The 24,498-nt window shown below is 42.6% G+C and overlaps 1 protein-coding gene across 1 annotated transcript in view; it reads right to left on the bottom strand.

The window, feature by feature from the left end:
* Positions 1-6,611, bottom strand: part of ACOT12 (acyl-CoA thioesterase 12) — a 42,584-nt gene extending 35,973 nt beyond the window's left edge. The window contains exon 1 of the mRNA XM_013965761.2: positions 6,364-6,611. Within this exon, the coding sequence (XP_013821215.2) occupies positions 6,364-6,496 (133 nt within the window). The 5' untranslated portion in view covers positions 6,497-6,611. The remainder of the gene's footprint in view (positions 1-6,363) is intronic.

The raw sequence follows: 24,498 nt of genomic DNA, 5'->3' as shown, positions 1-24,498 counted from the left end.
CCTGGAGAATGATTGGGACTCTTACAAATATATGCTGTAAAATGTTGACTAAATTCATTTTGGTTACCTGACATGAGGGAATGATATGTTTATTAAACTACTCTTGTCGATAAAGTGTAACACTGTAGCCAAACAATTTGGTAACCAACACGAGTTACCAAATTTTGAGTGATTTAAATGATGACTGAAGTGCAAAAAAAGACTAACTTTTTATTGTATATATTGGGTGTCTTCTGTGTATATGTAGCACTATACCAGGTTGCATTAGGGATCACAAAGAACCATAATCATAATAATAATTATCATTTATTATTGGTCTGGCACTGAGCTAAGTATGCATATTAATTACATGAGGTTGATACTGTTAATAGTTCCATTTTACAAATGAGGCAATTTTGGCTTAGAAAGATCAAATACATTGTTCTAAATAGTCATTCTGACTGGAGAAGCAATAGGAACTCTGAGAAAAAAGGCCAACCAAGGAATGTTCCCTAGAGAAGTTCTTGGCTGAATATGGGCTTTAGGGACTCAATTGCCATGGTCTATATTATAGACTTTCAAGGGCCATTAAATTAAAAATGAAAAATTAAAATGGGGAACCAACATAGGGCCACAAATTTTATGTGTGATCATTTTTCTTTGTAAGTGTGGCAGATATGAATTTGACAGGACCAATCTGTTCTGGTTCTTGGTTTTAATTGTCCTTCATGCAGTATGCCGGTAAAAGTGGAGGACCCCAAAAGCTAGTTCTGATTTCCCGGGAAAACTGAGAGAAGCTGAGGAATAGTAGTAGCTAAGTGGATGTAATCCAGGAATGATGATTGATCAAAACGATGGTGACTTCTTCACTCCTTCTTTTAACTAATATTGATTAAATTCTTGGGCTCCAAAATCACTGCAGACGGTGACTATAGCCACAAAATTAAAAAACGCTCCTTGGAAGAAAAGGTATGACAAACCTAGACAGCATGTTAAAAAGCAGAGACATCACTGCCAACAAAGGTCCATATAGTCAAAGCTATGGTTTTTCCAGTAGTCATGTATGGATGTGAGTTGGACCATAAGGAAAGCTGAATGCCAAAGAGTTGATACTTTCGAATTGTGGTGCTGGAGAAGGTGTTTGAGAGTCCCTTGGACAGCAAGGAGATCAAACCAGTCAATCCTAAAGGAAATCAACCCTGAATATTCATTGGAAAGACTGATGCTGAAGCTGAAGCTCCAGTACTTCAGCCACCTGATGAGAAGAGCCGACTGTTTGCAAAAGACCCTGATGCTGGGAAAGATTGAGGGCAAGAGACGAGGACAACAGAGGATGAGATGATTGGATGGCATCATTGAACCAATGGAGATGAGTTTGAGCAAACTCAGGGAGATGGTGAAGAACAGGGAGTCCTGGTGTGCTGCGGTCCATTGGGTCACAAAGAGTTGGATATGAGTTAGTGACTGAACAACAACAACCTTTACTGTGCCAACCTCTATGTAAGATCCTGGAAATGTAAAACAGCCACTGTCCTTATTCTCATGGAGTCTAGTGGAGAAGCCAGACATTAATTAAACGAGTACATAATAACAAAATAAGTTAGATGAGCTGAAGAAAACATGGATATTTTGAGGGTCTGTAACTGAGGAACCACACCTGGGTGGGATGTCAAGGAAGGTGTCCATGTGGAGAGGATGCTTGAAGTGAGATCTGAAAGATGATCAGAAGGAGTAGAAACAGATGTGTGTTGTGGAGAAGGGCACAGAGAAGGGAGGGCTTGCTGGGCAGAAGGAACTGTGGTTACAAAGGTCCTGATGAAGGCTTTTGTGGAAAAAATGAAAAAAGCAGCAACATGAGTAGGTAAGAGAAGGCTGAGGATAAACCAACAGGGCCTTGAAGCTCTTGGCTGACAATTTTTATAATAATTAGTATTAAAGATATTGTTTCAGCATCTTCGGGCCTCCAGACGGGGCTAGTGGCTAACTCTTAATAAAAGTGGAAGTGTTAGGTGCTTGGTCGTGTCTGATTTTGTGACCCCTTGGACTGTAGCCCACCAGGCTCCTCTTTCCATGGAATTCTCCAGGCAAGAATACTGGAGTGGGTAGCCATATCCTTCTCCAGAGGATCGTCCCAACCCAGGGATTGAACCTGGTTCTCATGCATTGCAGGCAGATTCTTTACCACCTGAGCCTTGAGGAAAGCCCTAATTCTAATGAGGTCAGTGGCTAATTCTAATCCTTGTTTTCCTATATATCATAAAGTGTTTTTCTCTACTTTCAAAATTTTCTCTTCACCATAATTTGATCATGATGTCCATAAATGTGACTTTCTTTGTATTGATTTTGCTTGGTGTCCTATGATCTTTTTGAATCTGTGTATGTATGTCTTTTACCATATTTGGGAAATTTTCATCTATTATTTCTTCAAATATTTGTTTTTTTCCCATGCCTTCTCTTGTCTATAGGACTTCAATTATAAAAGGCATTTTATGCATTTGATTTTTTTCATAAATCCCAGACATTTTATTTTTTAAATTCATTTTCCCTCTGTTCTTCAGACTGGATAACTTCTATTGATCCATCTTTATGTTTAATAACTTTACTCAGTCACCTCCATTCTTTGTTTAATCCTATCTAGTGAGTTTTTAATTTAAAATACTATAATTTTCAGTTCTGGAATTTCCATTGAGTTATTGTTTTTATAGTTTGTATTTCTGTGCTGAGATTTACTGTGTCTTTTGTTATGATCATATTTTTCACTGTATTCTTGAGCAGAGTTATGACCCGGGTCTCCTGTGTTGCAGGCAGACGCTTTACTGTCTGAGCCACCAGGGAAGCCCCAGAGTTATGACACGCGGTTTAAAAAAAAATCCTTGAAGCTTAATTCCAGCATTAAGTCTTCTAGGGATTGGTCTCTACCGACTGTCTCTTCTCTTAAGAATGGGTCATGCTTTCCCGTTTCTTTGAATATCAAGTAGTTTTAGATTGTAGCCTAGTTATTATGAGTGATATGTTATAGAAATTGTGGGTTCTTATATGATCCTCTGAAAAGTATTGTGCTTTTTTTTAAAATTGGATAATTTAATCAAACTCACAGTATAAAACTCTGTCTCCCTAGAGGTGGGATCGGCTCTTTTAATTCTTTGGCCTCCAGGAAGGAAGTCTGGAGTCTGCCTGTACATACATGACTCAAGGTTCACCATAGAGCTGAGCAAAGATTATAAATATATTTTAGGGCTCTGCCTCTCTGGCTCTCTCTTGTCTTGAATTTTCCTCCTCATATTCCAGTAGCTGTATTTCCCTCAAATCCTCTGGCTCTTCAAATCAGCATGTCTATGGGTTTCCCACAGAAATTAAGCTGGGAGAATATTAGATTCTTTCTAAGGAAAGAAGATCTTAAAATTATTAAAAACAAAGCAAACAAAAAAAGACAAAGCTTCTTAGCACCTTTCTGTTCCTCTGAGAGTTGATTCCCAAATGTTTTAAGCCTACTTTTGTTTGCTTTTCAGTTCCCTTACGTGGCTTTTATTCAGTGTTTGTTCCAGAGATTATAGTTGTTATCTGTGCGAGATATTTTTCTAATAGGAGATACTTACCATGTTAGAAGAGGAACTTTTATAGCCTTTGGTAAGGAAGACAGTGGGACAAGATGAACAGAACAAGTGACATGATCAGATAAGCACCTTCATAAAGTTCTTTAGATGCAGTGCGGAGAGGAGACCAGAATGAATGGAGAAGACCAGTTTGGAAACCACTGCTGAAGTCCACATGAAAGATGATGTTTCTCCTGCACTAGGTGGTGGCAGTGGAGGCAAGCAAGATGCTTGGGTTTGAGAGATTGCTTCAAAGGAACGTTGATAAGACTTGGTTCATAGATTAGAGATATGGAGGGAGAAGCAAGGTACAGAATCAAGGATGGTTGATGCCTAGATTTTTGGCATGCATCAGTGAATATTTGGGTGCCACTCCTGAAGGAGTGAACCCTGGAAAAGATACATAAATGAAATAGAGAAGGAAATGTGAGACTGAGATATTTTAAAATATGGAGGGTGGAGAATGACTCATAGATGGCTTCAAGCCTCTAGGATTAAGATACGAGAAGAATAATGGGGCCATGGACAGAAATGAGGTCTAATGGCAACATGATAGTGAATGTATTTAATCTTCCTGTAAGTATTGAGAAGGCATTTGGGAATCTAGCAGTGCCTGGGTGTCATGCAAGTACTTTGGGGCCACAGTTGTGATCATTATTTGTCATAGTAATGTGTCTATACAGAAGTGTGGGTCACTAGGAACTCTGGTTGGAAAAATGCCAGAAAAAAAGTTTTTTTAATTATTATTACTCCTATTGTATTAAATATAATGCCATGATGGAGCATTTCTCTGCCAAATATTCAGTTACACCTTGGCTATAGGTCAGTTGGTAAAGAATCCAATTGCAATATAGGAGACCCTGGTTCGATTCCTGAGTCAGGAAGATGTACTGGAGAAGGGATAGGCTACCCACTCCAGTATTCTTGGGCTTCCCTTGTGACTCAGCTGGTAAAGAATCCACCTGCAATATGAGAGACCTGGGTTCAATCCCTGGGTTGGGAAGAGCCCCTGGGGAAGGGAAAGGCTACCCACTCCAGTATTCTGGCCTGGAGAATTCCATGGACTATATAGGTCCAACTTTATCATAAAGGTTTAAACCAACTTTATCATAAAGGTTGCTTCAATATTGTATTATTAATAATATAACTATTAAGGTCCACAGTAATTGGTTATCAGTTGACTCCTGTTGTGGTCTGAGTTTCCAAAGATGTAAAAGCATAGAAATTTTTATGAAAATTGCAAGAGGGCAATTGTTCCCTCATTATAGGACAGAAGCACTGAGTGCGATAACTTTAAAAGTCACTTCAATATTCACATGATGAATTCGGTTGCCATGGAAATAGGCATCGTTATTATTAGCAACCTCCATAATTTCTATACTGGTTTCTCCTCCATGTGAATTACATTTGTATTCATGTCGCCATTATTATGCTATTATAACCAACCTCAAATCCTGATTAAAACTGTTAAGACAGAAGCCAAACATTCCTATCAATAAACAGAAATCAAACAGACTGGCATCGGATATGACTGAATTTTGTGGGTGGTTAACACACAGGGGATTAGAAATTGTATGAACACTCATTGAGGAAAGCAGGGATTGTAATTAGCTGAGCTTTACTTTTGTCCTCTGTAAAATAAGAATCCTGGAATACGTGATCTTAAGCTCCTTCCAGCTCTAATATTTTATCCTAACATAGTTTACTTAAAATGTACATTTGCTGGGTCTATTAAGTGTTGTATGCAAAGCCTGGCTTCCTAAATAAGATTGCAGGTTCTGGACACATCCATTCAGTTACCCATCCATATAATCAGGAGGTTTTTGTTTGGTGCTTACTAAGCATTAGAAAACTTGCTTTAGTTTACATGCTAATTGGCCAGTCAGGAAATCAAAGGTGAACATACTAATACACAAAGTAATTGCAGATTGTGTTAAGTGGTGTGAAGGAATTTGGAAAGGGTGTTGTGACCAAAGTGATGAAAGGGTGACGTGTACAGCAGGTGGTTAGGATAGACTGCTCTGCAGAAATGAGGTTTAGTGGAGACGGAATGCAAGGAAGGGCCAAGAGAAGAGTGCAAAGGCAAAAAGAACAGCAGGTGCAAAGGTCCTTCGTGGAGAATACACGAGGGCGTGGAAGGCAACAGACTTAATTCAGAAGCAGATATGGGAGATGGGTGATGTATTGAACTAGGCATTAAAGAGATCTGCAGAAATGTAAGCCAACACCGCTTCTCTAAGTACATTTATGTTCTTGTTGAAAATAGTTATTTTACAATAAAAATATGTAATGGATTTTTGTTATTTTCAAAAGTTATTTTTAAAATTTTCACATATGGTAAATATGCATATGAAAAAAGAACCCACATGAAAGTTCTCTTGGGGCCTCGCTTATTTAATGGGATAAAAGACTTAAGAGGTTTAAGAATCACTGGTCCAGGACTTTCCCAGTACTGGATAAACAATCTCAATCATTATTTCCCAGCTGCACAAGGCTTAAAACTCTGTAAATACCCTCCTCTCCTTCCTTCTCCCTTCTTTCCCATTGCGGGTCCTGGGGTGGCGCAGACCCGCACCCCACTGCCTCAGATCTTTTGACATCCTGATCTCTGCCTTACTGACACCAGCGTTCCTGCATCTCCACATCCCAGCCCGCTTCCCGGGCACTCTCCGCCATCCCGGGCACTCGCCTACCCAACACACACTGGGCCCCTCAAGCAGGGCTCCCCCCATTCCGGATCCCCGGCACCCCGGGTCTCCCTGGTCTTACACCCGCCTTCCAGCACTCCTACCCGCCAGGCAGGCTGTGGTGTCGATCCACTTGAGCAGCTGTGCAGCGCTCAGCTCGCCCCGGGCGTTGGCGTGCGCAGGCTGGATGGCCTGGCTCATGCGCACCTCCGCGGGCGCCGGCCGCTCCAGCTCCATGGCTCGTCAGGAGTGCGAAGCGACCGGGCCTGGGCGCCGCCTGGCCACCGGCCGGGCCCGCCCCAGCTCCAAAGGGCACTGAGCCGCTGTCCCGAGCCCGCATCCCGCGCCCTGGCGCACCAGGAGGTGAGATTTAAGGGGCCAGGAATGTCGCGAGGAGAGTGAAATGGAACTCTTCACTGAATCCGGGGCGACCGAGGTTGGCAAAGCTGGAACCAGCTCGGGTTTCTCACCTGTAAAGGGGAAATAGCACTTACCTCAGAGGACTGTGCAGAGAATTAGTGAGATGAAGTACAAAACTCAGGGGCTAAGGGGACATGGGTGTTTGCCAAGTAAACTAGTGAGGTTACTGTCTGCCTGAAGAACTTGACAAGTGATGGGGAGTTAATAATTAATTAGTTACATTTTCTCCAGAGAAAGGTAGACCTTTCGCTTTGGAAGTTGATTTTTAAAGTATTTGACTTTTCTTTCTTTTTTTCTGCTGTACACTGCCAGGTAGGGTGGGCAATCACTCCTCCCATCCCTAGTTCAAAATCCACCTTCTGGTTCTTAGAATAATATAATGGCTCAAAAAAAGCCACTCTATTATTCATCATTTTGTTATGAAATTACACCCACAGCCAAACACAGAAAGAGGGGCTGATTTTTGCTGGCATATCAGAGTCACCCAATAAGGGAAGGCAACCTTTTGATTTTAATGTAGAGAATAAACTGTTGCTGCATTGCAAATGAGCTCAACAGATCCCAAGAGAATTTTCTTCTTGATGCGAGACAGAATCTAGAATATTAAATAAGATTTCTCATTGTCAACTTTTAGCACACATAAGCTTTCCAGAGCTGAAATCAGTGATTCTGCAGGGCACTCCCCATTAAGGAAACAGTGACACCAGAAAACCTACAACATATTATAGAGCCACAGACGCCATATTAGGAGGACTGGCTGCATCTGGGAGGGCATGCATGGGTGAGGAAATGGGTGCCTAGAGGGGTGTGTCAGGCAGGCAGCTGATGTAAAGGAGCAGTTAAGGTTGTTGAGCACCTGACTTGAACTCAGGGCTCCTGACTTACCACAAAGTCTAATCGACTCCAACAAATCAGTGCTGCTTTTCATCCCTTTGCAGATGGCCTGCTAAGCCCCAGCTTGGAGCATCTGAATGGAGATTCTGGTAATTTTGCTTGTTTTTTAAAAGCGCTTTTAACATAAGAGAGGAATTAAGGAATCATGGACATGATAGCTTTTCAGGATCCTCTGTGGGTAGGTTTCTGTCCCATATGAGCTTAAGAATTGGATGCATTCAGTTGGGTAAGTAGGAAGTTTGACTTCTATAAAATGACTATTTTTTAGCAAAGTAAAACTTATGCTTCCAGGATGGTCCCCCTATAAGTTGATTTTCAAATAACAGTGTTATTAGTTTTATCACTTTTGTCATTCCTCATTAGAAAGTGCCTCTAGAGTTCTTAATAGCATCTTGGCAGCTTGGATTATTATTCAGCAAATACTCACTCTACTGATTACTCCACGGGAGGCACTTACTGGTGTGTGGCTTGGCCATGTGACTTGCATTTTATAGAATGTGAGGAGGTAACGGTGTACCAGTTTGAACCTAGCCCTTATTTTTAGGGACATCTGACCTCTGCAGTGAGAAGATGCTGTGCCTGAGCCACTGCCCCACGAGCATCTGGGTGCCGGGCTGCATTCACGTATTGCAGAGCCATTCCAGCTGACCTGCAGACTTGCAGCCTGAAGCTGAGCCACGCAGCAGACATGCTGAATGGGATTTGACTATTTATTTTTGTCTGTCACTGTGATTGGGGGATTGTTACACAGCAATGCCTAACAGTTACATGTGCAAATTTCATTTATTACTATTTTAGAAAATTTATTAAGTTATTGGAAATAAAACATGTGTTTAGGCTGGGTTTTATTGTTTGGGGTAAAAAACAGTGACTAACATAATAATATGTATGTACTTGCTTTATATGTATACTTTACTTTCCAAAATGATTATCTGGAAAAGGACAGCATGTGTCTGTATATGTATGTCTAGGAATTTATGACTAAAGAAGCAAAGTACACAAAGTTACCATTGTGCTTTGTTATATGTATTATCTCCTAATTAGATGTCTTGATTATGGTTTCTTAGCTTTTGTTGGTTTTGCACCAATTTTCAGTTTCATAGCCTCTGCCTGAAACTACTGTTCTTACGTTTTTTTTAATAGCATCCGCGTGTGTGAACATTTGCTATAGCCTTTATCTGTCAAAGATTTCTGCTATTATGTTTGAAGAAAAGGCTTCCATTTTTCCATTTCTGTTTAGAGACATCTTTTGAAGATGAGCTGGCTCTGAAGCCAGCTTGATTTTAGAAGGTCATGCACAAGAGCAGGGGAGCTGTTCAGGAAGAGTAGACAGAATATGATAATCACTAGAATAATAAGAACATCTTAGGATGTTGGAGTGGAAGGGAAACGAGGTAGTCAGACCCCCTCATCCTGGACGTGAGGAAATGAGGTATTTACCCTGGGTCACATTGCAAAGTTAACAGTCAGGCTCTGAGAAAACTGAAAACAAGGAACATGAAATATAAGCAAAGGGAAAAAAAAGTACTTCCCCCCAAAGCGAACCCTCCATCAGAAATTTGAGAGCAAGCAGTTTATTTGGGAGAAAACTGCAGAAGGCACTTTGTAGGAGAGTCAAAGTGTGGTTCCCAGACCATCATCATCATCATCACCTGGGATTCTGTTAGAAATGCAGAATCGCCCCACTCCCAGCTTGCCAAGTCGGAAGGTGAAGGTGAAGTCGCTCAGTCGTGTCCGACTCTTTGCGGCCCCGAGGACTGTAGCCTACCAGGCTTCTCCGTCCATGGGATTCTCCAGGCAAGAATACTGGAGTGAGTTACCATTTCCTTCTCCAGGGAATTTTCCCAACCCAGGGATCAAACTCCAGTCTTCCATATTAGAGGCAGACGCTTTAACCTCTGAGTCAGAAGCTGCTTATTATTTCAATTCCCAAGGGAGTTGTAAGCGTATTAACCTTTGTGAAGAACCTGCCTGAGTTATTCCTCCCAGAGAAGTGGGAGCTGGGATTTTTATCCTCCAATTCCCACCCTTCACTGCTGAGGGCTGCTTCCCAGCTGAACTCCTCAGCACTTCTGATTTCAGGGCGAGAGCAGCTCTTCGCTGAGAGCTGTGCCTCCGGAGGGAGGGAGGAGGCTCTCAGCGTGTACTGAAGCTGGGATGTGGAGTGCCAAGGGGCTGCTTTCTGTCCTGAACTGATGTTCAGAGACTTCCCAGGGGCAGCTGGGAACTTTTTCTTCTTATGAGATGAACCCCAGGCAGAGGGTCTGGTAACAACATATTTCATACAGAGATGAACTTTATTAGCTAGCAGTCTCTATCTCCACCTTTGGTATAGTTTAGGAAAGGTGCCGGATCAATGTTTTCAAATTCAAATTTATAGGGATGTGGTTCAAAGTGTAAATATGAAGTTTCTAAACAAAAAAAATTCAGAATTGGTTTCCATATATTTCAAGGGCCAGCTTATTGCCTGGAGCGTCGTCTTTGCTCCTGGACCCTCTTTTTGGGTCACATTGACCTTAGGAAATTGGATTGTCCCATTTAGCATCTGAAGCCTCAGGCCAGCCTTCCTTCTGTTTGTTCCCATGCCTTCTGTGTCCGAAGCTCTCAAACAAGGAAGCATTAGGTGTACAAGCCAGGTGTCACCTGATGTGTGGAGTGCAGCACTTTATTTTTTGAACATATGTATTAAGCCATGTGTATTAAGTCCAGTTTTTTTACTTCGCAGGGTTTGCTTGGCCTCACCTTCGGGAGGTGCAGGAGTAAAGAATCCGCCAGCTAGTACAGGAGAGGCAAGAGACACAGGTTCAATCCCTGGGTCTGGAAGATCCCCTGGAGTAGGAAATGGCAACCTACTCTAGTATTACTTGGAAGATTCCATGGACAGAGGAGCCTAGCAGGCTACAGTCCAGAGAGTCACAAAGAGTTGGACACCACTCACCACTGAGTACACACACACACACACCTTCTTCCCAGGACCTGCTCAGCAGAGGCTCCTGGATACCACTGCCACTGCTTGACAATTTGCTGGCCTCCAGGGTCTGCTTTCCAATATGGAGTCAGCTTTGTATCTCTGGAATAGCCCCACTTGGTCATGGGGTTTAATTCTTTTTACATGTTGCTGAATTCTCTTTGCTAATATTCTGTTAAGGATTTTTACATTTACAATTTTGAGAGAAATTAGTCTGTTCTCTTTTCTTTACTGTCTTTGGTTTTGGTGTCAGGTTCATAAAATGAACTGGGAAGTGTTCCCTCTGTATTCTAGAAGAAATTCTTGTTCAAACATCTGTTAGAATTCTGCAGTGAAGCCATCTGAGCCCCTCATAACACGCTATACAGCCCAGTGAAGTATTATACTATTATTAATATATATTATATTATTATTATATAATGGGTGTTATTATATTAATAATTACCATTTTGTAGATGAGGAAACTGAAGCAACTTGCCCAAAATTACACAACTAGGAAATAGTAAAGCCAGGATTCAAACCCAATAGTCTTGCTGCTGTCTCAACTAGGCTGAGAAAGTGACCAGTGGGGTCCAGTTCAGTTCAATCACTCAGTCATGTCCAACCCTTTGTGACCCTATGGACTGCAGCACACCAGCCTTCCCTGTCCATCACCAACTCCCGGAGCTTACTCAAACTCATGTCCATTGAGTCAGTGATGCCATACACCCATCTCATCCTCTGTCGTCCCCAGAACCTCCCACCTTCAATCTTTCCCAGCAGCAGGGTCTTTTCCAATGAGTCAGTTCTTCACATCAGGTGGTCAAAGTATTGGAGTTTCAGCTTCAGCACCAGTCCTTTCAGTGAATATTCAGGACTGATTTCCTTCAGGACTGACAGGTTGGATCAGTTGGAAATGAGAGAGGACAGTTTACCTAGATCTGTCTAACTTCAAAGGCCATGCTTCTTCTAGTCCAAGCTACCTTCATTCGCTCATTCATTCATTCAATCAGTACATATTTATTGAGTGCCTATTGTGTCCCAGGGACTGTTTGGGGCATTGGATAAATGAATGATGAATGAAATAGATTTAGTCTCCAACTTTATAGAGTTTATTGCTTAATAAATAACATGCGAAAGTGCTACAAAAGTGTAATTCATTCTAAGAAGTATGAAACAGTGATAAACATGTATGGAAACTAGCTGATGGCTGTGGGCAGCTCCTCAGATTATATCCTGCAATTGACCAAAATTGAAGGTCACTCCTGATTTGTGTTTCTAAACAATCACAGACCTTCAGAACAGTGGAAGTACCATGCAAAGATGTGCTTGTTGCTGTCCAAGTGTCGCTGCTCCTAGGCCCTTACTGTGGACGGAGCTATGAAGTGTGTGTGCTTATCTGTCCATAGTGGGTTGAAGGATGGTCCTCCCTAAAGATATGCCCGTGTCATACTCACTAGAGTGGCTCCCCATGGGCCCGTGGGAGAGGGCAGGGGCCGACCCCCACTGAGCTCAGAGCTCACCCTGCAGGTCCAAACACATCGTTAACCACGAGGAATCATCAGCCAGGGCTTGGTGGCTGAAGCAATGCTGGAAGGCTAAAACCTACCTATTTCATTTAGGAGGAGGTCTGTACCTAAGCATCAGAGGCATTTCCTGGTGGTAAAATGGATATTTATCCCCTATTAGAGAGATATCCTGGAGAAGGCAACGGCACCCCACTCCAGTACTCTTGCCTCGAAAATCCCATGGTTGGAGGAGCCTGGTAGGCTGCAGTCTACGGGGTCGCTAAGAGTCGGACACGACTGAGCGACTTCACTTTCATTTTCACTTTCCACTTTCATGCAATGGAGAAGGAAATGGCAACCCACTCCAGTATTCTTGCCTAGAGAATCCCAGGGATGGGGGAGCCTGGTGGGCTGCCATCTATGGGGTCACACAGAGTCAGACACAACTGAAGCGACTTAGCAGTAGCAGCAGCAGAGAGTTATCCACCTGCTGAGAAAAAGCTCCAGATTAAATTTCAAGGATGAAACAAGATTTGTCCTGACAGGTACATAGATCCTCAAAGACTATGTAATAACCTCTTATAAAACAGCCTGAAATTATTTTGTATGGCAGTTCCCCACTTTGTATAGAGCCTTTATGATTTGTGCTTAATAATATACTGCCTTAAAATTTAGAATTGTTTAATACCAGCATGTCTTTTCTCTCTAAGGAGGTTCATGCATCAGCTATTTCATTAAACATATTGTTTTAAATGTATTATATTGACCAGACACTGGGCTAAGCATAGGTAAGGCCCCCGTTCTCAAGGAACTCTGTCTGGTATTTAAATCAGTAATGTGGTGTGAAAAAAGGCGCAGCATAAGATACTGTACACAGCGCATGGGGACATCGAGAGGGGAGGCTCTCTTCCACGTGGCCATCCCCAGAAAGTCTTCATTGCTCTGTCAAGCAAGCAGCAGGACCTACGCATCCTGAGCAAAGGAGAATGAGCCCTGGCCTGAGCCCTGCCTGGGTCTCGGGGCTCCCAGAATTGGCTAAATATGTTGAACCAGGCTTGACAGTAGGCAGGTGCAAAGACTGCTGCAAGGTTGGGACATATGGCAAATGCTTATTAAGAAGGTTCTGTTATGGCCCTGCCTCTGCTGCTTCCTTCCTTGCGGACCTTGGTTAAGCTTTAAAGTCTCAGGAGAGAGCATTTATCTGACAGCTTAATTCATATGTCTTCTCATGGCCCTAGGACTGGGGAAGAGAAGAGCACAGGAGGGGCAAAATCTTTTTCTCTTGATTTCAGTAGAGATTGAGACAGGTACCTGGAATTACTTTCTCATGAAGATTAAACACACTAGGGGAGAAGTTATTCCCCCCAAAGAAATGATCTACGATTTGGAATGGAGAATGGAAGCTAGATGAATTTTTAGAATTATCAGTGACTTGTACAAAGGCAGTCAGGCATCGGGAAGACATAGGGAAAGGCAAGTTCTTGATAGTGTTGATAAGCAGCTGGATCAAGCCTCACCTGAAGTCAACATACTTTGGAATTTTCAGTTACATGACCAGATAAGTCTTTTCTATGGCCTCTTCTCCCCTACTTTTTTTTTTTGTTGTTGCTTAGGACAAAACAAACAAACAAAAAACATGTTTGAGTCTGGGTATCTGTCATGTGTAACCAAAAGATTTCTAACCAATACATACCCACTCCCCATTGTTCTTACACAATTGCTGGTAGTTTTTTACTTTTCTTTTATTTGCTATGGAAATATTCATTTCTATTTTTCCAGTCTCTGAGTGACATCCATACTGCTCATTTTTAGCTCATATCAGGTGAGTGACACAACTCCATAACAACATTTTAAAGTCATTTTTCTCAAATAGGTGATATGCTTTTATAACAATGTTTGATTATAATGCTTTGTAGCATCCTAATAAAACCAAGGTAGCACACATTGGAAATAGTTTTTTTCTTACAGCAGTTTTGAAATGTTTTTCAGCCATCCAGCTGACTGGGCTAGAGATACAAAGCCTCCACAGTCAACAGTGTGTCTTTATATCAGGCAACTTCTTGGTCCCACCAGGTCTCCCCGGCCTGAGCCCTGCCTAGGTGCTATGGGGCATACACAGCAGCATCAAAGAGATCCAGGTCAGTTCCTGTCCCCACGGGACACTGGAAAAGTAACCTGACCTGATATAATGCCACATTATCCTGGGGGGCTTTAGTTACTAATTAATTCACAAGAGAGTCTGTCTAGGACAGCCACTCTAATTATTCCAATTTTTAAATGAGGAGACTAAGGTCGGAAATTTACCCTGCATTGTCCACCTAGTTCGGTTTAGTTGCTCAGTCATGTCTGACTCTGCGACCCCATGGACTGAAGCTCTCCAGGTTTCCCTGTCCATCACCAACTCCTGGAGCCTGCTCAAACTCATGTCCATCGAGTCAGTGATGCCATCCAACCATCTCATCCTCTGTCATCCCCTTCTCCTGCCTTCAATCTTTCCCAGCATCAGGGTATTTTTCACTGAGTCAGTTCTTTGCATCAGGTGGCCAAAGTATTGGAGTTTCAGCTTCAGCATCAGTCCTTCCAATGAATATTCAGGGATGATTTCCTTTAGGATTGACTGGTTGGATCTCCTTGAAGTCCAAGGGACTCGCAAGAGTCTTCTCCAACACCACAGTTCAAAAGCATCAATTCTTTAGCACTCAGCTTTCTTTATGGTCCAACCTAATCAGTAATCCGGAGAAGGCAATGGCACCCCACTCTGTACTCTTGCCTGGAAAATCCCATGGATGGAGGAGCCTGGTGGGCTGCAGTCCAAGGGGTCGCTAAGAGTCGGGCACGAGTGAGCGACTTCATTTTCACTTTTCATTTTCATACATTGGAGAAGGAAATGGCAACCCACTCCAGTATTCTTGGCCTGGAGAATCCCAGGGTCGGGGAGCCTGATGGGCTGCCGTCTATGGGTTCGCACAGAGTCAGACATGACTCAAGTGACTTAGCAGCAATCAGTAATCAAGTTGTCCATCTAATCAGTAATTGAAATCTGAATACCTAAGTAACTCTGCCTCTTGAGTCACTCATTCAAGGTACTGCAATCTTTGCCATTTGCCATGTTATTTTAATGTATTAAACAATATCCTAATACTTATCATTTGGCATTTGAAAAGAAAACAATGTCCCATAATGTAGATACTGACATCTCTTGGATTTTTCATTTAGGATCTTTTTCTCCTGATTTTATCACATGCAGAGAAAACAGAAGAGAGAATTAAATTTCTGTTAGAAAACAGTAATTCATAGGTCAGAAAAGTCTTGGTTTACAGACTGGAACTAGTGAAGACAAACATTTTAATAAATCTTGGAAAAAATGTATTTCCTACCTGTTGGAATTACAACTGTCTTGCATATTCTTTCCTCTGTAGAATCACATGTGTAGCCTGGAGTATCTAAGGGACATAAACATAGGCCATCATTTCCATACTTTTTTATTCTTGTCACTTGAATTAGGTCAGTAGAAGTTTGGAGGCAAAAGACATACTCAATTAATCTTTCAAAATCCTAATATGAATGGGAGTAGGTAGCCAAGTGGGTCCCTCAGCAAATGTTGAGAGCTTATCCCTGCTAGAGCTTACATTCTGGTAAGGGGAGGCAGATGCTGATAAATGGGTGTGTTTGTGTTTGTGTGTGTGAGATGCTTTGGAGAAAAAACAGGAGAGGGGAAGAGGTAGGTGGGCATGGTTGCAACTTTACACAGAGTGATCAGGAAAGGCTTCCCTGAGACCCTGACAGTTGAGCAAAGGTCAGAAGGAAGTGACTGAAGAGCCATGAGGCCTCTCTGGGGGAGCAGGTTGTCTCTAGGAGTGCTCCCTAATGTCCCTGTCCTCCTTCTGTTCACGTGGTGGGACTGCATCTCTGATCTCCTGGAGTATGAACTGATTTGACCAGTGAGACGTAAGTAGCAATGGGTGAAGGGTGTTAAGAGTCAGGGCGTGACTTGTCATGTTCCTTTCTCTTCAGACAGTGAAATCCACATAGAAGAGGCCCCTGAGGATGCATATGGATCGGGACATCATGGGCCAGAGCCAGCAGCTAACCCAGAGACTCTGCTGCTGTAACCCTGAAATGTGAGAGTTGCTTGTCACTGTGGCATTCCCTAGGTTGTTCCAACTAACCCGGCAGTGTTCTGGATGAGGGAACAGCAACGCCAAGGCCCTTAGCTACGAGTGTACCTGGCATGTCTGAGGAGCAGGGCAGAGGCTGTGTGGAGCGGATTGGGCAGGAGAGTCCTGAGATGATATCACAAAGGTGATGAAGGGTGAGACAGGTTGTGCAGGGCCTTCAAAGCCATTGTAAGGACTTTTGCTTTTAATCTGAGTGAAGTGGGGAATTGGGGAGTTTTGAGCAGAGGAAAGATAAGATTTGCATTGCATTTCAAAAGGATCATTCTAGACATTCTGCTGAGAATAGACTGCAGGGGGCAAAGTGCAAGAAGTGGAGTAAGGAGATCATTGCAGGTCATGTATGCTTTCCTGATGGAACCCAGGGGCCTGGGAAACAGGGTGTGGCAGCAGGGGTGGACCCAGCCACTGCCACTTGTTCTACTTGGGAAATGTATGATTCTAGTCCTTGCAACTCACAGCTCGGGGATTTGTGAGCGTATATCTCCTGGTTCCCAAAGAGGGACACTTGTGCTGGGGGAGTCCAGCAAGCGTTCTAGTCACTCCAGTCTCCTTGTGCCAAGAGACCAGCAGGAAGGAAAGATGTCACCATCCTGGCAGGGGAAACTGATCTAAAACTCCAGGAGCAGGCTGGAATTTGGGGGAAGGCAAAAATCCATTTGGCATGCAGTGATTTGGGGAGCATCTCTTGGTTCTTCCTTGCCTGGTTTTGGTGATAAATAGATCTTTCAGCAGCTATGTCCTTTGAAGGGCATGACGACCAGGATAAACAAGCTCTTCAGGAATGAGGATATTGTTCACTCACCAGGTAAACCACCTAAGCCCTTAGAGGTGTACCCAAGGGTAATCTAGAATGGGTAATTGAGGAGGGTGATTATTAGCATCATCACAAACTGAAACCAGCTACAGTAGGGGGTACAGTTTGTCTCATAAATTTTCTCTTGTAAGTTTTCTCCAGGAAAAGAGACCAGCTAGAAACTTGGAGCAGCTATTCCAAGGTCATCAGACTTACTGTACAAAGCAAGCAGATCTGAGCAGGCAAGGGGTGGATTTCAGTGAATTTTGTGGTGTGCAGCACACAATACCCCCTGCAGGACCCAAACATTCATTCTCCAAGTTACCAAGAGTGTCCCCATTCTTGGATGACACCTGGGCACCTTTCCAGATATTGCCCTTTGTGGACGGGAACTGCCAGGATATATGTTCCCTCCCCAAAAGAGGGTCATTTTCTCTGACTGGCTTACTTGCCGAGTATAAGGACCTGGCCTCTTGCCTCAGTCTGGGACATCTCTGAAGAGCATGCCTGGTTTAGAATCTCTCTGTGATTGGCTGAGGTCTCTGTTGTACTTACATCAGAGTTCAGCTCCATCTGCCCAGTCTGCTTCCTTCCTTTCTGGGGTAGACAGAATAATGAATGGCTTCCCCCAGGTGTCTAACCCTACTTCCCAGAACTCATAAATGTGTTGCCTTACACGGCAAAAGGAATTTGCAGGTGTAATTAAGTTAGAGATGTGGTGATGGAGAGATTAACCTTGGTGGACAAGGGTCCTTCTAAGAGAGAATCAGGATATCAGAGAAGAGAGAAGATGCTATGCTGCTGGTTTTGAAGATGGAGAAAGGGGCCACAAGTCAAAGAATGGAGGTAGCCTCTAGGAGTTGAGAAAGTCAAGAAAACAGATTCTCCTTCAGAACTTCAGAAGGAAGGCAGCCCTGCTGACTGATTTTGGATTTTGATCTCTGAAACTATTAAATGATACATTGTGCTGAGTTAAGCCTTGTTTGTGTTATTTTGTTTGTTTGTTTTTTGACAGGAACAATAGAAAACACACAATCCCTTACAGGTACTGCGTGGGAAAAACACTCCCCAGTAAACTTTGAACATGCAAACCTTTGCTCGGAGTCTGTTCCCCAGGGAATCTGGCTTATGCTATACAACCTGTGGACAGATTTTTATTAGGAAAAGAATCCTGTGGGAGATCAAATCAATCTAGTGGCCAAGAGTTTTAGTTTCTCCAGCTGAATTGGACAATAACCTACACGTGATCTTCCCAGGTGATTCAATGTTAAAAAAATTTGCCTGCCGATGCAGGAGAGGTGGATTTGTTCCTTGGGTCGGGAAGACCCCCTGGAGAAGGAAATGGCAACCCACTCCAGTAGTCTTGCCTGGGAAATCCTATGGCCAGAAGAGCCTGGCGGGCTACAGTCCACGGGGTTGCAAAAGAGTCAGACACGACTGAGCAACTAAACAATGAAGTCCACAGATAATCTGGTCCCAGACTCTCCAGCAGTTTTCATCATCTCAAGGCTTTTTGGAATTAGAAAGTCCTTGGATGCACTTTGTTTTAGACTAAGATTAGAGGTAAAGGAATTGTGCAAGGACGTTGGAATAATTTACATCTTTCCTACTGTTATAGGGGGAAATCTTTCTGTGACCAGAGGTTGCCTATGTTTCTATGGATCATTTTTTGCTCCTGGAAAGTCTCATCATCTCCATGGGGGCAGCTACAAAGACAGCCTGCAACCTGCTAAAGATTGTGGCAGTTTAGAAACTTGCTTGCAATTTCTTGACACTCATCCCATTGAAAGATGGGGTCTGTGTCCACTCCCTTTCAGTTTGGATTGGCTTGTGACCATCTCCTAGGCCTCTCAGGTGGCGCTAGTGGGCGAGAACCCACCCACCAGTGCAGGTCTATGTAAGAGATGTGGGTTCCATTCTCGAGTCAGGCAGAGCCCCTGGAGGAGGGCATGGCAACCCACTCTAGCATCCTTGTCTGGAGAATCACATGGACAGAGGAGCCTGGCAGGCTGCCGTCTATAGCGTCACACAGAGTTGGACACGACCGAAGCAAATTAGCACGCATGCACATGACCACCTCTTAAAACAGAGAGCGTACTTTGCTCGGAGTCTGTTCCCCAGGGAATCTGGCTTATGCTATACAACCTGTGTTGCAATTGAAATAAAATGGAGACCAGTCTTGATGATTCCCTGAGCAGGCAAAACAAATTTAGTCATTAGTTTAGCTTAATTACCAATTACTGTGACGACGTTGCCTTCTCACTATATAAGCTGTTTGTAAGCGCATATGTTTCTTTTTCCATGCTCTCATTTGGGTGCTCTCAGTTTGCAAACCATTGTTCAGAATGTGGGCAATAATTTTTATTAGTTGCTGACTATTGGTTTTATTATGATATGGCCTTGGCCAAGGATATTTAATCGTGCCTGAAGTGGGGCTCAAAGAAGACTAACCCTGCAACCTCAAGGCCAGTGGGCAAACTGGCTGCTGCCTCACATGAGCCCTTTCTGCCTCTGTCTTCCCACCAACCGCAGAGTCCCTGGTAAGTCTGAGCTTCACTCTGTGTATCACGCTTTCCAACTTGATCATTCACACTGTTCCACTGCTGTTTGCTTTTCTGTTCTGTTCATGTTCTGTTGAAGTTTCTTGGTCAACCCACTCATCCTTTCAAAAGGAGGGATAACATGTGATTCTGTGTATTTGGGAAGAACTGTTGGGAAACAAGGCTCCTCACAGTTACCAGTTTAAGAAGTCATTTTTAACACTCTGAGATTTTTGCAAAGTTAAAGTTAATTTTGGGGCTTCCCTGGTGGCTCAGAGGTTAAAGCGTCTGCCTGGAAAGCGGGAGACCCAGATTTGATCCCTGGGTCGGGAAGATCCCCTGGAGAAGGAAATGGCAACCCACTCCAGTATTCTTGCCTGGAGAATCCCATGGAGGGAAGAGGGTGGTAGACTACAGTCCATGGGGTTGCAGAGTCAGACACAAATCCCTGGAAGATATTTTAGGGAATCCAAACCAAGATAGTTTCCCCTGGTGTTTGGGTCAAGCTCTTGTGCCTTTCTGGGGTGTGGAGGGGGGAAATATATATATATATATATATATATATATATATATATAAAATATATATATATGAACTTTTGAATCATTTGGAATTGTAATGGCCATTCTGGGGAACATTTGTTTTAGATAAATCCACCTTCAAAGCAAAAAGAGAGGATGTTAAATCTCTTGGAGACAATGGAGTGCACTTTTCAATTGGTTTGCAGACACTTAAAGACTCCAAAAATAGCTCTAAAAGGATCCTTACATGCGTGCTAAGTTGTGTCCAACTCTTTGCGACCCCATGGGACTGTAGTCCACCTCTGTCCATGGGATTCCCAAGCAAAAATACTGGCGTGGATAGCCGTTTCCTTCTCCGGGGGACCTTCCCAAACCAGGGTTGAACCCAAGTCTTCTGTGTTGGCAGGCAGGTTCTTTACCACTGAGTCGGCAGGAAGCCCCTGAAAGGATCCTCTTTGTATGCAAATAAAATTCTTTAGTAGAACACTTTTGCCATCAGAGCTTGTAACTTTAACTTAGTCCAGTTGAGATGGTCATGGTGATTCAACTATTCTTTTCAGTTTTTACCTGAAAAGAGGCTAACTTTAAAAAAAAAGTCTATTCATCTATATATATATCTATGTATGCATATAATAGATACATTGTAATTTTTTAAACCTCTGGATGGTATTGCTAAAATTTATTTGTAAAAAGCTCTGTCAATTAAAGGCAAAGAACTCTCTAAATTAAGTATATGCTCAGAAACCAGCCCAGGTGTTTCCAGGTTCTCATGGTTTGGGATAGTATTAATATTTGATAGGTAAAAGCTGGTTTAGGTCTGTTGGTTTGATTGGAGTGGGTGTGCTTCAGAATTATCATTATTGACTGTAATGTAGCTGTTTTGGGTAAACTAAATTTAATATACTGTTAAAACTAGGTATGATATAAGAGCAAATGAATTAGATGAATATAAGTAGGTAGAAATTTTTAGGTGAGCTTCTTAGCAAAAATTATGGTTTAAATGGTTTCCCATACCTTTTTGGTAGTTGACATCATTAGAATTTTGCTCCTTTTTGTAGAGGAACTGTGATCTATTTGTGAACATGTACATGTCACATTGAATAAACTTACTATGAGGATGAATCAAAAGATGAAGTGACAAATGGTTGTCCACTGCTCTGCTAACTTAGGGAAGACAAGATGGAAGAGCAGGATAATAAGTTGGAGACCTTAGCATCACATTTTGCAAAGCTAGGACAAAAGATGCCGCAGATTTAGGATCCAGGTGATGACAAAGCCTGATTAAGAGAATGTGCAGGAAAGCAATGAATATAAAAGTGAGTAAAAGAGACTTCTAAAAATACAGACTGCGGTAGCCAAAAACTGACTTGTATAAAACTACTAGAAATAGTAAGAATGAAACAAAATGACTGTGTATGAGAGGTAGCATGTGTGTTTTTGGTAAAAGATGGTAAGAGAAGCAGAGGAATTTTTCTAAGAGAAACATCCAGAGTCAACCTCCATGTTTTCCTGCCATATTCTGTGTCTGCTTCCTATGCTAGTGTGATCAATTATCAGAGGATCTGTGTGGCTTAGCGAACTTTGAGACAAAATACGTGAGTTTCTTTGTAATAATGTACTACAGAATTCTCTATTGGCTCACATGAGTTTTTGGATTCTCAGTCTATTCTTGATGAAAAACTGTAAGCAGGGGATTTTATTTGCCTTTTCAGTGATCTGCCTTGAGAAAACAGATTTTGTGTCCTGCCAATTTTTTTCTCTCACATCAGGTCTTTGATTAGCTAAGAGGGCTGGACCTTCACACACGCACACGTGTTAAATTACATGGGTGGTTGGGGTTTAGTTGCTAAGTCGTGTCCAACTCTTGGACCCCATGGACTGTAGCTCACCAGCCTCCTCTGTCCATGGGGTTCTCCAGGCAAGAATACTGGAGTGGGCTGCCATTGCCTTTTCTGGGGGATCTTCTGGGCATGGGAAGCATGTCAAATAAGTATTATGTTGCTTCTAGAAATGATGTAAAATTCCTGGAAATCTGGTATGTCCAAATAGAGTAACTTTGACAAGCAGAGTTTTCTGATAACTTTAAGATCATAAAACTGAACTGGGTAAGAGTTTCCAGAACTAGATTCAAGCAGAACAAGAATTAAGATAGGATTGAATTATCTGATGAGGATGATTGTAATTTCTTCCAGATATAAGGAAACCTTTCCTTTTACCCAACTATGACTTACAGCCCAGATAGGGAGAAAAAGAACTGTTTCCTATGCCTTCATTGCAAGCCTGTTTCTAAAAATTGTACATTTTGGAGTAAGAGTCCAAATGCAGGCCCACACACCATATGTCTAAATATTTAAAAATTATAACTCAAGTGAGCAAATTGTGAAATAAAATATGCTCTATCCTCTCATCTTAAAATACACATTTATGATGACAAAGCAGAAAGTTGGCAAAATACAAAACACAACTGAATTTATTATTATACATGTCCCTGGGCTGGTGAGGTTTGGATGAGTAACTGTTTCATACTGTGGGGAGTACATAGCCACTGCATGATACTGTGGCTCACAACGTCCCTAATTCCCAAGTATCTCCCGAGTCAGGAAACTGGAAAATGAAGAAAACAAAACACTCCTAGGAAATACCTTGATGTTAACCATCTTACAGTAAGGTTGTCAGGTGAATTAGTTTCTCTTCTCACCTGAAATTTTTCCCTGAAATTCTCTCAGTGATATCCTCCCACACTCTAAAGTTCATTTCTGACTGAAAAATCACAAAGCTTTATTAAATTCAGACAGCTTTTGAGGTTGTAGGGCAAGCAGAGTGGAAAGGCATTTCCCCGAGACCTGGACAGTGTTGCTCATTAGAGTGGATCTCCAGGTTAGGAATGGTCCACGTCAGTTGAGAGCCAGACCTCAAGAGTCTCGCATGCATCAGTTCAGTGCAGTTGCTCAGTCACGTCCGACTCTTTGCAACCCCATGGACTGCAGCACGCCAGGCTTCCCTGTCCGTCACCAACTCCCAGAGTTTACTCAGACTCATGTTCATTGAGTTGGTGATGCCATCCAACCATCTCATCCTTTTGTCATCCCCTTCTCCTCCTGCTTTCAATCTTTCCCATCATCAGAGTCTTTTCCAAGGAGTCAGTCCTTCCCATCAGGTGGCCAAAGTATTGGAGTTTCAGCTTCAGCATCAGTCCTTCCAATGAATATTCAGGACTGATTTCCTTTAGGATGGATTGGTTGGATCTCCTTGCAGTCCAAGGGACCCTCAAGAGTCTTCTCCAACACCACAGTTTGAAGGCATCAGTCCTTCGGCACTCAGCCTTCTTTATGGTTCAACTCTCACAACTGTACATGACTATTGGAAAACCATAGCTTTGACCAGACGGAAATTTGTTGGCAAAGTAATATCTCTACTTTTTAATATGCCATCTAGGTTTGTCATAGCTTTTCTTCCAAGGACCAAGATCTTTTAATTTTTATGGCTGCAGTCATCATCTACAATGATTTTGGAGCCCCCCAAAATAAAGGCTGCCACTGTTCCCATTGTTTCCCCATCTATTTCCCTTGAAGTGATGGGACTGGATGCCATGATCTTCGTTTTCTGAATGTTGAGCTTTAAGCCAACTTTTCCACTCTCCTCTTTCACTTTCATCAAGAGGCTTTTTAGTTCCTCTTCACTTTCTGCCATAAGGGTGGTGTCATCTGCATATCTGAGGTTATTGATATTACTCCCGGCAATCTTGATTCCAGCTTGTGCTTCATCCAGCCCAGCATTTTGCATGATATACTCTGCATATAAGTTGAATAAGCAGGATGATAATATACAACCTTGACGTACTCCTTTCCCGATTTGGATCGTCTCTTGTTCCATGTCTAGTTCTAACTGCTGCTTCTTGACCTGCATAGTTTGATAAAAATTTGGGTGAGAGTGCTTGTGATACCTGGACCCTTTTAAATAAAGTGCAGGATCAGGGCAGGGACCCTTTTTAATGTAAGGGCATTGTCACCTCAGCGTTCCACATCATAAGAGAAGTCTGGGAAACAATGATAGGACTCTAATTATGTGAAGTTTTATCCGCTTTTAACCCCCACCACCCCCAACAACAGAACAGGGATGAGGCTGCAAACCTAGTTTAGTGATTCATGTTCATTGTTTCCATTCATTCGTGTGTCTGATGCTGTTCTGGGCACAGCAGTGAGCAAGGCAGTCAGGTTTCCTCCACTCATCAAACTCACAGTTTAGTGGGAGAAGGCCAGAGATAAATTATAAGTAAGATAATTTATCATAGAGATAAGTACTATGCAGAAAAATCATGAAATGGGGCAGGGATGGGCAACTTTAGCTACAGGGGTAGAGGAAGAGCTCTCTGGAGAGGTGACTTTCATGCTGAGACCCACAATAAGAGTAGGAGGCAATAATGCAAACACTGAACATATT

Source organism: Capra hircus, chromosome 7, assembly GCF_001704415.2.
Source record: "Capra hircus breed San Clemente chromosome 7, ASM170441v1, whole genome shotgun sequence".
NCBI lineage: Eukaryota > Metazoa > Chordata > Mammalia > Artiodactyla > Bovidae > Capra > Capra hircus.
The sequence above is the reverse complement of the archived record's forward strand: the minus strand, read 5'-3'. Positions and strand labels throughout refer to the sequence as shown.